The sequence below is a fragment of the Chrysoperla carnea genome, chromosome 1, assembly GCF_905475395.1.
Source record: "Chrysoperla carnea chromosome 1, inChrCarn1.1, whole genome shotgun sequence".
NCBI classification, from domain to species: domain Eukaryota; kingdom Metazoa; phylum Arthropoda; class Insecta; order Neuroptera; family Chrysopidae; genus Chrysoperla; species Chrysoperla carnea.
In genome coordinates, this window is record NC_058337.1 from 97,950,088 (window position 1) to 97,966,620 (window position 16,533).

Here is a 16,533-nt window from a genome sequence, read left to right on the forward strand (position 1 = left end):
TAGACAAAACGTTTTTCTAGTGGTTATCAAAATCATATAGAACGTTGTAACTTCTATTTACGATTCTAAAAATAAAATAAAAAAAGAATCTTCATTTCGAAATTTTTTTTTTTTGTATGCTAACGTGATTAAAAATAATTAATTTATTCAAATTCAGTTTGCAATATATTTTACTCTGTAAGCACAACACATAATCCAATTAGACTAATTAAAGAATTTTTTCATTTTCTAGTCATTGTGTCTTTTTAAAAAATTAATAGAAAATAGAAACATTCATTTTATAAAAACAATTCAACTATAATTTCATGCAAATTTGTCTCAAGGTTCATTTAATTGGTATGACTTTTCTTGAACTACTACCTATTCAAGCGGTTATTAACGAATAGCGAAGTGTCTGAAGTAAAATATAACGCTAAATTACGCGGTAGAGAAAATTAAAATGATATTTCCTTGATTGGGTAAATGTCTAATATCGTTCTAATTTTATGATGAGATTTGAATCACAAAAGGCCATGAAATAATAGCTCCAGATTAACAAAAAATTATTGTTCTCTCTACTACAAAATACGAGCGTGGTTCCACTTATAATGAGGTACACTGTAAATATTACTCAGATTATTTCCGCGTCATGTATGGTTATCATAGTCACTGCAAACCAAATAGACTTTCACGAAAAATCGCACACCCTGTGAGAAACTTGCGAACAGCTTTTTTTTCAAAAAGTTACACCGGGTATTCACATAACTGCCCATATGCCCTTTATTTCAATAATTGAAAACAAATACCTACGATTTTAACTTTTTTTTAGAGGGAGCTACAGTTGGTGTTGGAGTTCCTTTTTGACAAAACTTATACGAACCATCAACCATAAGTTAGGTTAGATAAAGTTACGTAGTATTGGCGGTCTACGAGAAACACTATGGACCATAAGGCCCATGGTAATACCTTTCCGCTGATAATTCGCGTATTATAAGCTCTTCAATTATTTTCAGAGGCTGAGTACACCTCATCGATGCATATACCAATTTATCACAACTATTAATTTAATTAACTTTTGTTGTGACGGCGGGAATCCAGCAAGCTAGACATACCGCGTGCGGAACTGGTTACACTTTAACCAAATGATTCACTCATTTGCTATATTTCAACCTTTAAAAAAGATAAGTTTATATAAAAATTCCGTTTATAAAAAACACTCGGGTTAAGAAATTTATAGCAAAACCTTCGGTATAAGTAAATTACCTAGACAGAATAGATTCTCGCTGTTATTGGCTTTTCTAATTCTTTATTTGATACCTTCATGTACACTATCTGGTTGTTTCAGCACTTCTTTTTTCATACTATAAAATTTATCAAATGCATTTATTCAATTTGAACGTCAATTTTGTAAAATAAAAAAAAAAAAAACTACAATGAATGATTATTTTGAATATATGTATATGTTTTTACAGTGGAAGAATCTTCCCAATCCCAACATGGTGGCAATGCTTGTTCTCAAAATGCACCAAATAAAGACTCCTGTCGTTATCTAACTATTCCTGGATCTGGTAACAATCTCTCTCACATAAAAAACGTTTCATAACAAAATCTATATATATATTTTATAAAACATATTTATTTATTTATGCAAGAGATTATTTTTTCTAAAATTGTACAATTATGTAATAATCCTTGCTGTAAATAATAAAACCTATCTATCTATATTTCATTATGTAATTAATGGAAATGTGGTTTATATCAGCACGTCCGTTGGATTTGTTTTATGAATGGGTAAATTATATTCAAGTGGATAAATTATGTGGATTAATGATTGCCATCATAAAAATTATTTTACCTAGTATAGTCTAGTCAACAAGTTCAAATTGTTGAAATATAGAAATTATGGTCAATTTGTGTAATAGCCCGTTGAATTCGGTATGATGACCAGAATCATTTTTCAGCTCATAAAAATTTCAAAAGTATAATTAAAGATGAAAAAAAGGTATTTCGTTTTTCGCCAATATTTCATAAAATATTGATATTTAAGAAATACCATTTTTCATCTTTAAATGTTTATAGCTAGCTCTAGACATCATTCCGAAACCAACGAGCTATCACACGTATTTTTAAGATCATTCGTTCTATATTTCACCAATTTGCACTTGTTGCCTAGACTATAATGAATTTTTATTTGTAATGGTTATAATCAATCATACCTATATAGTAGAGATCTCTGGAAGTAATTTAGTGCCTATGCAAAATATGAAAAACTTCGTATACCTGGCACTCTCAGGAAATGGTAGCCCTATGTTGTTACATTAACATCGATCTTCAGTTTGACCTTAAAACTTGTATACCTACGTAATCTTTGTTACTAAAGTCGAAATAATCCAAAAGGATTCTTGTCTAAATTGGGACATTTTCGGGATATTGCACCCCAACTTTTAAAGAAAACAAAGTTTTGTTTGCTAATTCCAATCAGTAAAAACTGGTTTTCGAATAGGACAAAGTTACTTATGCAGCAACTAAATAATAAAATGAAGAAATTCTCCAAAACTCGAACTTTATTATGTAGAAGTTGGATAATTATATCATCTTCTTCGAAAATTTGTACTGCTTAGAATTAGCAAGCAAATTTGAGCTTTGGGACGAAATATATCGAAAATATTCCTCTCCGTACTTTCAAATTAACAAAAATTTCGTATACAAACTGTGCCAAACAGAATATCAATGTTGTTGCAAAAAAAAAATGTTTCATTTGTGTAAGAATCATAAAGAAATAAAATTTAAAAAAATTGCTATAAATTTTACGCGAGAAATATTTTTTTACTTGAACAGTTTTAATAATTTTTAATAATGAAAGCATTAAAATTATCTATTACGTTAAAATTTGTACAATTTTAGAAAAATTTTTACTTTGTCTGGCTTTATTTGTGCAACTTTAAGTAAGCTTTGTAAACTTTTATATTTTGTAAGTGTATTGTTTTTCTAACTTTGCTAAATGTTTTCAATTAACTTTCTTCTATTTTATTGTATCGAAAAATTGATTTTTTGATAATAAATTTAATTATATGCATGAAATAATTAAAAACTCTTTAACTTAATAATAAATTCTGAAAAACTCTTTTAGGTAATGAAAAATCTCCAGAAGGTATTGCAACTAGCCCGAGTAATTTATCAATGAATCGTAATGCAAGTGCAAACGATTTAGGCCACTTTAATAGTGATTCAAATCACAAAGGCAACACACACTTCATGAGAAAAATACCACAAGGCGCTGAAGCGTCAAATATATTAGTGGGCGAAGTGGATTTTCTCGATAAAACGTTATCAGCGTTTGTACGACTTAGCAACGCCGCCATTATGGGTGATTTAACTGAGGTACCTGTACCAACGCGATTTTTATTTGTATTACTTGGACCAACCAATGGAGTTACAGATTATCATGAAATTGGTCGAGCTATGGCCACATTAATGTCTGATGAAGTATTTCATGAAGTTGCATATCGTGCCAGAAATAGAAATCATTTATTAGCTGGTGTAGATGAATTTTTAGACGCTGTAACAGTATTACCCCCTGGTGAATGGGATCCAACAATTCGAATTGAACCACCTGCCGCTATTCCATCGCAAGATGTACGAAAACGGCCGCCAGAGAAAGTTAAACAAGATGATTCGGATTCAGAAGACGAGGAGAAAATTAGACAGGAATCTGGTTTATCTCGAAGTGGTCGATTATTTGGTGGTCTAATAAATGATTTCAAGCGTAAAGCACCTTGGTATTGGTCAGATTTTAAGGATGCTTTAGCAGTTCAGTGTGTTGCTTCATGGATTTTTTTATATTTTGCGTGTCTATCGCCAATTATAACTTTTGGCGGCTTACTATCAGAAGCCACTGGTAAAAATATGGCCGCTATGGAATCGTTAGTTTCAGGATTTGTTTGTGGCATTGGATATGGATTTTTTTCTGGTCAACCTTTGACAATATTAGGGTCTACCGGTCCAGTGCTTGTTTTTGAAACAATTGTATATGATTTTTGTACAGCAAATGACTGGGATTATATGTCCTTTCGATTTTGGATTGGAACCTGGATTGCTGTTATTTTAATTATATTAGTCGCTATTGATGCTAGTGCTCTTGTTTGTTATATTACGAGATTTACAGAAGAAAATTTCGCTACGTTAATTGCATTTATATTTATATATAAGGTAATTTAAACTGTTCAAAATATTAAAATTTTTGCAGTACCTAATTATTATTTGTCATTTTTTAAGGCTGTGGAAAATGTCATCTCGATTGGAAAGAAAAATCCAATAAACACAACTGGTGGAGATTTACCAGACTATGGTTGTTTTTGCCTTTTAGAAAGTAAACAAAATATCATATGGACAGATGAAGAAAAATTAGCTTGCTTGGTAATTTATTTAATATCAAAAAAAAAATTTTATTTTAAGTTGGCTTCAATTTGTTTAATTTTTTAGGAATCCAATGGCACGATCGAAGGAAGATATTGTCCAACACCTGAATACGTACCTGATGTATTTTTAATGTCAATTTTATTATTTCTCGGCACATTCCTTGTATCTGTTCAATTGAAAGATTTTAAAAATGCATTATTTTTTCCTTCGAAAGTAAGTATTTGTGTTTTACTTTGGTACCGGTTGTCTAAAATGTTGTCTGTTAAATCTAAGTTGTCAAAAATTCATGAACACCGGGTATAACGAATTCGTTCAATGAGTATAATGATATTGTAATTGTAACATTAGCCTCTTTTATATGTGTCTAGTATATGCAGAAACATTTCTATTAAATGTTTTATATCTATGGGCTTTCAAAATATAGTTCTTTTTATTATCGCTAGATAGAGTCTTTCTAAGTATTAAAATCCAATAGCCTGATGGAATTGTAGACAGCCAAATCCTAAGCTAATAATATCAGCTAACGATACTAACTAAAATTTCAAACTTTTTAGGTCCGTCAATTCATTAGCGATTTTGCTGTAATAATTGCCATATTGTCAATGTCCACGATGGATTACTTTGTTGGTATTTCCACACCAAAATTAGAGGTACCCAGAGAATTCAAACCAACATTAGAAGGCCGTGGATGGTTAATTTATCCATTCAATCGAAATCCTATTTGGTCACCATTAGTTGCTGCATTACCCGCCCTTTTGGGGACAATTTTAATATTTATGGATCAACAAATAACAGCCGTTATTGTAAATAGAAAAGAAAACAAATTAAAAAAAGGATGTGGATATCATTTGGATTTATTTGTATTAGCGATTTTAATTGAAATTTGCTCATTGATGGGTCTACCATGGTTTGTAGCGGCAACAGTATTATCAATAAATCATGTGAATTCGTTAAAATTGGAATCTGAATGTGCAGCACCTGGCGAAAAACCACAATTTTTAGGTGTACGAGAGCAACGTGTAACCCATATATTAATTTTCGTTACAATTGGCCTATCAGTTTTATTAACGCCAATGCTAAGTCATATACCAATGCCTGTATTATTTGGAGTTTTTCTATACATGGGAGTTGCATCATTGAAAGGGTTACAATTCTTCGATAGAATTTTAATAATGTTTATGCCAAATAAATATCAACCGGATTATATGTTTTTAAGACAGGTATGTGTAAAAAATTTTCTTGCTGAATATTTATTCGGATTCATATATCAGGCTCTAATAATCCTGAATCCCGAGATTGATCTTTAAATGTACATCCATACGATTTTTAGCTTACCATGATGTAAGAAAAACATGTGTGCTCGGTTATATTGCTTCATACACATGGCTAATCATTGATACATGCCCAAGCATTTTCATTTGAAAAAGTGTTTTCAAACAATTTGTTTAAAACTTTGATAAATTACAAATCATAACCTGCCGAACAAAAATCGTAATGGATCCAAATTCCAATACACCATAATTTTCTGTCTGTTAACCAATCGAGCCTGTCTGCAAAATTTCAGCTCGATTGGATCACAAAAGAAGAGTTAGAAATCAATCCAAAGATTTTTCGGCAGACAAGCACACAAGCAGAGACTACGAGCTAAAATAAAGCGAGTAAAAATGACCATCCACCCTTTTGCGAAAACAAGCAATCATAGGCGTATATCTATCATTCAATAAAATTTCATAAAAAATATGTCTTATCTGATTATCAAATTGATAAAATGAATGGTCGTCCTTATACCGTCTATTAGACTATAATGACTTGTTTAGACAATATGATCCGCGCCAGCGTCTAAATTTGTTTCCACCAAACACTCCCGCTGTAAGATTAGCACCTTCCTACAATGCTAACCTGCCATTTCCTTGCAGAAAAAGAACAATGCGGGTGGTAAACTTACATATCGACCGCGTGGCATGCTCAATGATAAAATATGTCTTCTTTGTTTTTAGGTTCCAATACGCCGAGTTCATTTATTCACAATCATTCAATTAGCTTGTTTAGCATGTTTATGGACGATCAAATCGTTTAGTTCTACATCAATACTGTTCCCATTAATGTTGGTTGTAATGATTGGAATACGTAAATTATTGGACTTTATATTCGCACGACGTGAATTAAAGATATTGGACGACATAATGCCAGAAACATCTAAACGTGATGATGACATGCGACATCTTGAAAATGGCGAGGTGGGATTATTACAACGTATTCTACATCCATGTCGATAAATTAATTTTTTTGTTTTGTATTGTTTTTTGTTTTTTTTTTTTAATTATTGCTATTAAATATTTAACAATTAAATTAATTGATACTTGGCTATCAGTTTTTAACAACTGGGTCGGAATCGGCAATTTAAATGATAGTAAGAACGATTAGTTTGTTGGTTGTCTATTTTGACCTTACAAATTTTTGAGTTCAGCCACCAGGCTATATTAGTGAGCATCATCGCAAAATAGCAAAGAGCATTATCGCGGATGCCAATAATCTACGAGCGTTCTACGGTAGGTTATTTTGTTGTTCTGGTCAAAAATTAGATTTGAAAACCATATGATTTTATGTTTTAGACCTTAACACTTTATATCTATTGACATTTTTTTATCTAATCTCACCGTTTTTGATATATAAACGTGAGGTTTGTTGAAAATTTCCAAAATTCAAAAAATGCTTAGAATCGTTCAAAAACTGCTTTCAAATAAAATTTTTGATCGGGAGCACAAAATAATCTTTTTTTCGTCAGTAGTGTGGTCAGATTTGTTTGGACTGGAACCCGGGTTGGACTTCATACATTGATAAATGCTTTCACGAAGAATTGCTTGGTGGCCGCCCGGACTCTGGAATATTTGTTATATTCCAGAATTATAGTTTTATAATTAAAATATTTCATGTAAAAAACTCAGCAAAGATTCATTAACAAATCAAATCACTTTAAATGAATTTAAATAGTACCTACCATATTTATCATTATTAACTTTTTTTAATCATTAAAATTTTATTTGGAATGCGTTTTGTTTATTATTAATTATTTTATTTTGCATGAACAAAAAAAAAAAGATTAATTTATGTCTATAAAAAAAAGTTTACCTAATGACGATACTATTTTTAATTAGTTTATAATTATTTAACGTTGTGATTATACCGGGTATTCCAAATCGGGAATGGGATACTTTTTTAAAGATTTCTTTTAATAATTTATCAAAAGCAGCTATCAAAAAATCGAAAAGCCAGAAAAATTTGCGTATATACTCTCATTCTCTGAAAATATTATGATAAAAAATACATAAAATAAAAAATCTACAAAAATACTTATTACTGAGCAATATCATTCCAAGTCGAAGCGTATTAAGCTGGAATCATATCTAATAATACAAAACTTATTAGATTCAATTCTCCAGATAATAAGTGTACGAGCATTTTAATTAGTTGATTAATCTAAAATATAATAGTTTTCAATTAGAATTCGAAAATATATTATTCTAAAACTAATTTTAACCGTAAGTGGCATAACTAAATAATCACGGGTGCAAAAATAAGCCTTCTTTTTCTAAATTGACACGAATTTGGGATTAGGTGAAATATCAACACTACAGAAATGTCTCGGCCTTTGAAATCGGAATCATCTCGTTCCGGTTTAATTACACCAATTTACCTTATAGTTACGCTACTGAAATCGTAAATTAAGAATACCATAAGTAGATACTACCTTTTTATCCAGAAATATTAAACGAAAAAGATATTAAAATAACAAACGACTGATAAGAATTAAAAATTCTTATACCTATTAAACAAAGGTTTTAATTAATTTTAATTTACGAAAATCTTTCCGATTACTACATTAAGTAATATTTGTTGACTATGTATTAGTATATTTCTAGAAATATTAATTGGAATTAAAATTTATATAAACAGTTATCACCATAGATCATCACTGTGTTGTATTTTATGGCCCAAAATTTATCGGAACATTTTAAAATACACAATAACTTCTTTTATATAAACTTGAATTTCATGCTATTTTTCTAATTGTTTTGTGTAGTATTGCCAGAATACAAACACCGTCATGTTTTATATGTTTTATTATTAATAAATTATATTCTAGGAAAAAAATTAAAAAAATTTCTATTCAAAACAAAATTAAATTTAGAAGTACATTTTACTATTGTCATTATGAATTAAAAAAATTAGTAATAATTCGACAATAAAAACAAATTTATTTCATTTTGACACGATCTAATAACTTTTGGGCGTCTTAATAAACTTTTGATAACTTTACATAGAGTCCTCATTTTCGTACCTGTTTGTTAAAAAAAAAATATAACCAATCATCAAGGTTTATCTTGGAAGTTTCCATACTGATAGAGTTTACATTATTTTGTAACTTTCATCGTTTGTCGAGTTGCTTTCTACAGATAATATTAAAAATTTCTAGAAAAATGTCTTTATTTCTTAAATTAAGCACCAAGACAAATATCGAAAGCAATAATCAAGTGAGAGTGCCTCCAAGATATGTACCTTAAAGTTATATTTCTAGTATTTAACATTTTAGACTTTAATTATTCTTAAAAGGTATTTCTAACCAATAAATTTATAACAATCGTTATTTGTCAAATTAGAGATAACCTAAACCTAAGTGTTCATTCCCCGCTGTTGTCACAGGTAATGCTGCCAGAACGCAAACCATTAGGTAGACATTTGGAAACGCATCTTCATTAAAAATCTCAAGTGTATTGAGTGAATTTTTGACGTCCTATTTAACTTCGTCGCCAAATGTCACGAAAATCATCGTGCAAAATTGAAAAGTATCTTTCCAAAAGATGAGCACAAGAGTCTTCATCGAAATTTTTCTTTTTGTTGGGAAAGAGACAAACAAAATTTTAAAAAAAATTGCTATAATTCAAATTCGATCCTGTAAATGTGTCAGAAACGTGTACGGTATAAATATTCGAGCGCGAGTCTGTTTTGGCGGGAGCCTTGGTTTCCGCAATTCCATTGTGATTCATCACAGATTTCGGTCATAGTTTGAAAATGTTAATTAGCTCTTTTCCAGCGTTTCCTCCCCTTTCAATCAAAATCCGTTTCGCAGCATTGGTAGCCTTGCCAAGATCCTGATTTTCTGTTTGAAGGATTCGCCTCAAAGACAAAGGCAAAGAATGTATCGAGCTCAAAATATGCATGGATATCTGGAAATAATATTTCGAAAATATAATATGCATACATCGAAACGCCACTTGCGAGTTTGGGTCTTAATTTTTACTTGGTAAGTTTGCGATCTTTATAGCTAAAAGCAGTTGAAAAGCTCCAAACGAGGTGTTGAATCTTTCCAAAAGGTCGAAATAACTTCAAGGGCGCGAATCAATGCTGGTAAAAAATGTAGATAAGTTGCGACAGACTTGTATTGCTCTACTCATCTTTGCAAAATTTTTTCAATTTCTTCAACCGTCTTACTTTCAGCTTCTCGTTTAGGTTAGTTCTCAAGCTATTTCTAATTGTGTACTCAAGTTTTGAACTTACCGGCAAAATTACACAATCAAAAAAAGAGTTCCCTTTCAAATTCTAGGACTACTTCACTAAAATTGTAAATTTAATTTTTTGGTTAGAAAACTGAGAAAATTTGTATAGATATACTCAAATAACTTTAAAAGACAAAGTCATTTCAATTAAATGTTTATTTATTGTTAATTTTTGAAATATTTAATAAGTAGATATATTACTAAACGCTATACATATTATTGCTATTATTAAGGATAATTTGTTTTATTGTTAATTATTTATTTATGTGAAAATATAATTAATTATAAGAAAAAGTTTTTTTTTGTTCATTTTATTTATTTTTTTCTATATTCACTGCATACATTTCCATTGTTTTGCAAATTGAAAGCCATTTTGCATGAAAATTACATATTCGTTTCATTCGAAAAACATAAAAAAATTTTCACTCGTAGATTGCTAAACACCCATCATTAGTTTTGCATCAAAGTTAATTTATCTGACTAGAGTTAAACAAAATTAAATTTTATTCAAATAATTTTTTTTAATTTTGTTTGATTAACAGCGCTTGAAGTATAACTAACTGAAATCTATTTTTACAGTGGCGTAGCTATAATGCGCCCGAAACCCTTCTGTGTCTCATATTTTATTATTTCTGAAACTTCGTCGAAGTTTGATCTTTGTCATGTAAGATATGGGAGGGAGACGTGTTTGTCATCATTATGTATGTCTGGCTGGGTAGTAATTATAGTTGTTACATCTTAACTTAAAACTTTCTCTAATTTTCCGTCATCAATACAGAATAAATACTTTGGGAATTATTTAATAACATTCGTAAGTATTTCAGAACTGATTCCACAATTAATTAATGTTAAAAATATGTTAGACTGAGAAGAGAAAATGATTCCAGGTGAAGTTGATTTAATTTGAAGCTTACCGAACAAGAAATACAATGTGTTCGAAACGGGGTATGCTTGTATGTCTTGAACAGTAGAAAGTCGGTCAATTTCACACCCCGAATAACTTCTGGAAAGCAGCAAAGAATGTCATGTGATGTTTTATTTCATTTTCGGAAGCAGCAAAACGTCAAAATTGCGAACGCGCGAAAAATTCGCAATAATTATATCAACCCGTTGCTCAGTATAAATCACCTGTCCGTAAGCCTCTCATTTCTTAGTACTGTAAGCGTTCCCAAGTTAAATGTTTCAGAATATTGTTGTCCAATTCTGTCATATTATCAAGCAACTGAACCACTATGATCATATAAATTTAGACTTTATGAGAATCATGTCCCAGATGTAAGAAGTAGAATGAAGACCTAATATAAAGGGAAGAAGATAAAAGATTGTAGAATTTCGAAATATTAAAATGGAAAATTTAAATGTCTCCTATCTTCAGGAGGCTGCTTTGGTATAGCTACGCCACTGATCTGAGAGGTTTTTTTTTTTAAATAATGCACTTTTTTTTTTGACTAAAAACTTTCAGCTTTTATTCTAAAAGTGACCACACATACTGTAATTTTTGCATAAAGGACAAATCTGAATGGTTTTATACACGTCCAAATCTGAAACAGAATGGTGCTCGGAAATTCAATATCAAAACAATATAATTATATTATTGGATCTGTAAGTATGTATCGTCAGATATATTTGTCGATCGACAAATCTAAGGACAAATCACAGTATCTCTGATTTTCTGATCTAAGCAAAATTCACAGTACGTGTAGTCCACTCATATTTTTGTCTGAGTTATGGGTCAGGGTGGAAGTCGTAGATGAAAATAAAACTTTTTAACATAAATATAAACTACTTAAAAAATAAACAAAAACATATTTTTAATTCGTATTTCAAGGAGAAACAAATTGGATTTGTACCAAGTGGTAATATTCAAATTCCACTAGCAAATGGAAATATCATGAAAATTCCTTTAACATCAATAAATATTACAGAAGAAGTAAATAAAACTGGTATTTGGAAACAAGTAAACGAAAATAATTCGTCAGTTGAAAAATTAAATAGGTTAGTAAATTTTGTTTGTATTTTTCATTTACAATCAACTATTCACTTCAAAATTTGTCTTATATAATTAGATTTGAGTTAAGTGTAAATCATTTTTGATCTATTTTTTTTATCTCCTGTTCTTCAAAGATGCTCCAGAAAGGTTCTATATATTTAATAAACTTTAGTAATTTTCTGGGCGCCACGTCATTTATTCCACTTAAGTGTAGATCAGTCCATCACTAATTCCCTAGTAATGGCGTCGTTTGAGAGATAGGTTTTCGCACACAGAATGTGTGTTCCGGTTACCTCCTCTTCATGACAAAACCTTTAGAGATCGTTTCTATGAATTGCAGCACAACAACTGTACTAAAATTATATTTTATACTAGAACTCAATTTTTCATATTATAATTAACTGGATTGTACTACTGAGGTCTCAGTGGCATTAAGAATTGCATTGAGGATTATTTTTATTGGTTCTAAAATAAAATGTATGGAAAACTTTTTTCCAATGAACACTTCTACACAAATTATACAATTCTTCTTTCGATTTTGGTAGGTCTAAAAATTCCTTTAAGAAATTAAGAATACAGAACTGGTTCTAATACTCATTTTTAAACAGTAAAAAATGTTAGTCTTGTCACTGACATGACACTATAATAGCACTATCAGCAGTGTAAAATTTATGTTCTATAATTTACTAATTTTATCTCATTTTTAAATTTTCTGTGTAAAAAAAAATTTTGGCAATTTATAAAGTTCTAATCCCGTAGGTTCGCAATAAAAACATCACTAAATGAATTCATTGAAGACTTTAATATAATTTACTGTTGAATACAAAGGTACATTAATTCTTCAACGAATCTAAATTATAATTTTCATTTTCCAAATATATTCACAACTAATATATTTAATAATAATTCAACAAATCTTCGTACTGCACTGTTATATCGACCGTCTATATCAACTGCCTATAGTGAACTCTTTATATCGACTGACCTGTCTTGTTATTTCCACAACATCCATAAAAACACATTTTCATATATGCCATTTCCATTGAAATCATATTCTGTTTTTGCCATTTGGATAGCTTTCTTTGATGTCAGCTTTAATTTTATTGCATACTATAAAATACCTTACCACGGCAGCCCTCGATACCAGCTTTGTTACAATAATTTTAAAACACTCGTTTATAATTTTTTTTTTAATTTTTTTATATTTCTAAATATCTGTTTTTCATTTGGTCATAATTATTTCTTAGAACTTGTTGCAAGGTATTAATTTGGGCTTTATATATATTTTAGCTCAAAATCTAAAAAGACCTTAAGTAAAAAAGAAACAAGCGATCGTTTAACGACAATGAACGAAGATGATGAAATCAATGAACAACAAAATCAATCAACAACTCCACATCCTGGAATTAAGGTGGGATCACCGAAAATTGTGTGCACGCCAACAGAATCAAACAATTTGCCACTAATTACCCAATCACGATATTAGAATAAATATAATAATAATAAAAAGTACACTTACTATATACGATATAATTCCAAGACCATCCAAACAATTCCTGCTATTATATGTATGTAATTTATGAAAAATTTACACCCTTTTCTCCTAATCACATTCACGCCTATCACCATTTGTATTTTTTTTGGAACAGTTAATTTCACACCAACACGTCTGTATAATAAATTTTTAAAAAAATGCCTATGTTTACACCTGCACGCAACAATTTGTGTCGTAAGTTGGTTTATGTTTTGTTTAATACACCCACAAATATTGTAGTACAGGTAAAATAGGGATTATAAACCGATAACTGTTATTCAGAAAAATTTAGGAACATAAAACATAAAAATTTTATGTGTGTCCAAAAAAAAGGTATCTATCCATGCTTTGAAAGAAAAATTGATGGAAGTAGTTTCTTTTTTATCAAAAACATTTTCATTATCTATTTAAATTGGAAAACTAATTTTTATGTCTTCTCGCGTTCATTATTTCTTCAAAAAATAACAGAACTTATATTGGAAATCATACCAGTTTAATTTTTTAAGTCAAGGTTAAGTTATTTTTACCATTTTTATTATAACAGTTTTCGTTTATAATGAACTTTTTGATCTATTTTACCTAAATAGCATTAGTTTTTTATTTTATATAAAGTATACTATTTTTAAATTATTTCTACCTGAGTAATTTTCCTTTAATTAGTTATGAAACCGTTAAGGTTTACTCGAATATAGGTTTCAAATAGTGTAGAACGGATTTTTATTATTATATGAGGGAAATCCATCAAGATATTATACACAGTCAATCAAGAAATAGCAACACAAGTTGCAGAGTTTGATTGGGAAGATCATGTTCTGACATCAGATTGGATCTAGTTTTTCGGGTTTCTTTTATAGCCAATTTAGAATCGAAATAGTAAGAGGTAAAATAACACTCTAATAGAAAGTTGATTCTCATAAAAAACTAACAATTTTTGTTTAAATCATTTTTTCGAAAAACTTTCGAAAGGCTTTCGGAGAAAATGCGACTTAAAAATATGTCATTATTGCATTTAACCGAAAGAAGAAAACGCTTTAAGTTTATCGGTAATCGTAGGTTGAATCATGGACACAAGCGAATGTCCTCTATTGCCCTTTACAACTTTTGGCTAAAGCATTTTCCCGAAATTTTTCTTTCGATTAAATGTAATAATGGCATATTTTTAAGTCGTATTTCCTCCGAAAGCTAACGCTTTTCGAAAAAATGTTTTAATCAGAAATTGCTAGTTTTTTTAAGAGGATCAACTTTCTAATTTAAAGTGTTTTCTATCTCTTTCTGTTTAGGATCTAAATTGGCTATTAAAGAAACCCGGAGAACTAGGTCCCATCTGATGTCAAAATATGATGTCTCTCATCAATCGCTGCAATTTTGGTTTCAGTTATTCTTTGATTGGTTAACTACAAAACGAGATATTTAGATGTATAGATTAAAATGGCCCACCCTGTATATGCGGGAAAACTAGCTGCTTGCCAGAAGGATTCAAAACAATTATTGGATCATACCTTTTATTAAAAAAAGTGCAGCAGCAATAAATGCAATATAGTTACTTTGTTGATTAAGAGAAATGAAATTTCTAAATATTTTTTAAAACTAATTTATCTAATAAGTTTACTTTTATTTTTATACATTTTCATAATTTTTAATGAACGATAGAAAATAGGAAACACAGAATGAACACTTGTATTTTTTGACTTTAACAATGAACGAAACAATTGTTAGTCCGATTTTATAATGGATAATACTTATTTATAACATTTTTAAATTTCAAGTTTTATCTTACTATCTTCCCCGATAGACGTTATAATTTCTCACGAAAAACTAGTAAGATATTAACTGGCCACTCGATAACTCTTCGGTGTTTAGATTGTCCAACTTTACAGAGTGTCTAATCAATCAAGTACATAAAATGAATTTAAAGAAAGTATATTGTCTATATTTTTAGAAGTGTTAATGCATGATATTAGATATTTCAAACTAAATAGAAAAAAGTCTTATACAGTTTGAATAGTAATTTGTACAAATAAAGTACATGAGGTATACCGTAGGACACCAGGCGTGAGCGAAGTTCCTTACGCTCTCATGTGTTGTGCATTATGTATTAACTCACATGCACGATGCAATTCAATAAAAAACGTTTGAGAGTATCTAAATGAAAAAGAATCGTTCCCAAATAAATGAAGAAATAGCAATAAAATTGTAATTAGTAATTTTATTTGAAAGTTATGAACATAAATATATAATATATATGTTCCGGCTAGCCGGACATCACAGTGACTCTGAAAACAAGTACTCGATTTGTATCGAATTGGACTCCTTAGCCAAACTGTCTTCCTTCAAATGTGTAACATGCGATAAGAAACTTCGCTCCAATAAAATGTTTTTATTTTTAGAATAGAAATACTTTAATAAGTTTATACAAAAAATAATATCCCTATTGTGTACAATAACTCTGCACGAAACCCAACCAATTTATAAATTACCATAGAATTTGCTGCAACAAGGTGCAATATAAATTTTTTTTAAATAAATTCTAGAGTGATTCCAAGCGGCCAAAAGATTGTTGGAGTGATCCCAGTAAAAAAAAAGATAGCAGTCAGGAACAGGCTGCCGAAACTTCAGTATAAAAGAAAATAATTGTTTTTAGTAACTTATTTTTAGGAATCAATTGTGTATCTCCAAAAATTTTTAATACACATAGGCCTATTTATACATTTAAGGCACCACCCATAACCTATATAGGTAATGTAAGTATATTCGTCTAAGTTTGCAAACATAATCAGTATTATGAATTTGAAAGCAAGATTGATAAAAATTTAGCTTGCTAAAGCCATAAAGAACGTTCTGGAAATAGAATTTGAAAAAATGATTTGAATAAAAACAAAAAAAGTTAATATCACGAAATAAGTTAATTAGAGTGTGGGAATCTAAATTTTTTTTATAAATATTTAACGTAACCAATAATTAATAAATAATACCTAATAATTAATCGATCATTTTAGCCGAGCCGAAACTATTAATATAAATATTGGGACAGTATGTGTATTTTTTGACATAAGCAT

The 16,533-nt window shown here is 29.7% G+C and overlaps 1 protein-coding gene across 6 annotated transcripts in view; it reads left to right on the plus strand.

The window, feature by feature from the left end:
* LOC123290821 (electroneutral sodium bicarbonate exchanger 1) overlaps positions 1 to 16,257 on the plus strand; it is a 91,110-nt gene extending 74,853 nt beyond the window's left edge. For 3 of the 6 annotated variants that reach the window (XM_044871154.1, XM_044871153.1, XM_044871155.1), the window contains 8 exons: positions 3,110 to 4,188; positions 4,255 to 4,395; positions 4,462 to 4,611; positions 4,953 to 5,618; positions 6,396 to 6,635; positions 11,782 to 11,948; positions 13,234 to 13,354; positions 16,009 to 16,257. In XM_044871154.1, coding sequence (XP_044727089.1) covers positions 3,110 to 4,188; positions 4,255 to 4,395; positions 4,462 to 4,611; positions 4,953 to 5,618; positions 6,396 to 6,635; positions 11,782 to 11,948; positions 13,234 to 13,354; positions 16,009 to 16,098 — 2,654 coding nt within the window. In that variant the 3' untranslated portion in view covers positions 16,099 to 16,257. Of the gene's footprint in view, positions 1 to 1,451; positions 1,548 to 3,109; positions 4,189 to 4,254; positions 4,396 to 4,461; positions 4,612 to 4,952; positions 5,619 to 6,395; positions 6,636 to 11,781; positions 11,949 to 13,233; positions 13,673 to 16,008 lie in introns of all 6 variants that reach the window. The other 3 variants (XM_044871156.1, XR_006534901.1, XR_006534902.1) reach the window with 3 other exon arrangements.
* The last annotated feature ends 276 nt before the right edge of the window (positions 16,258 to 16,533 follow it).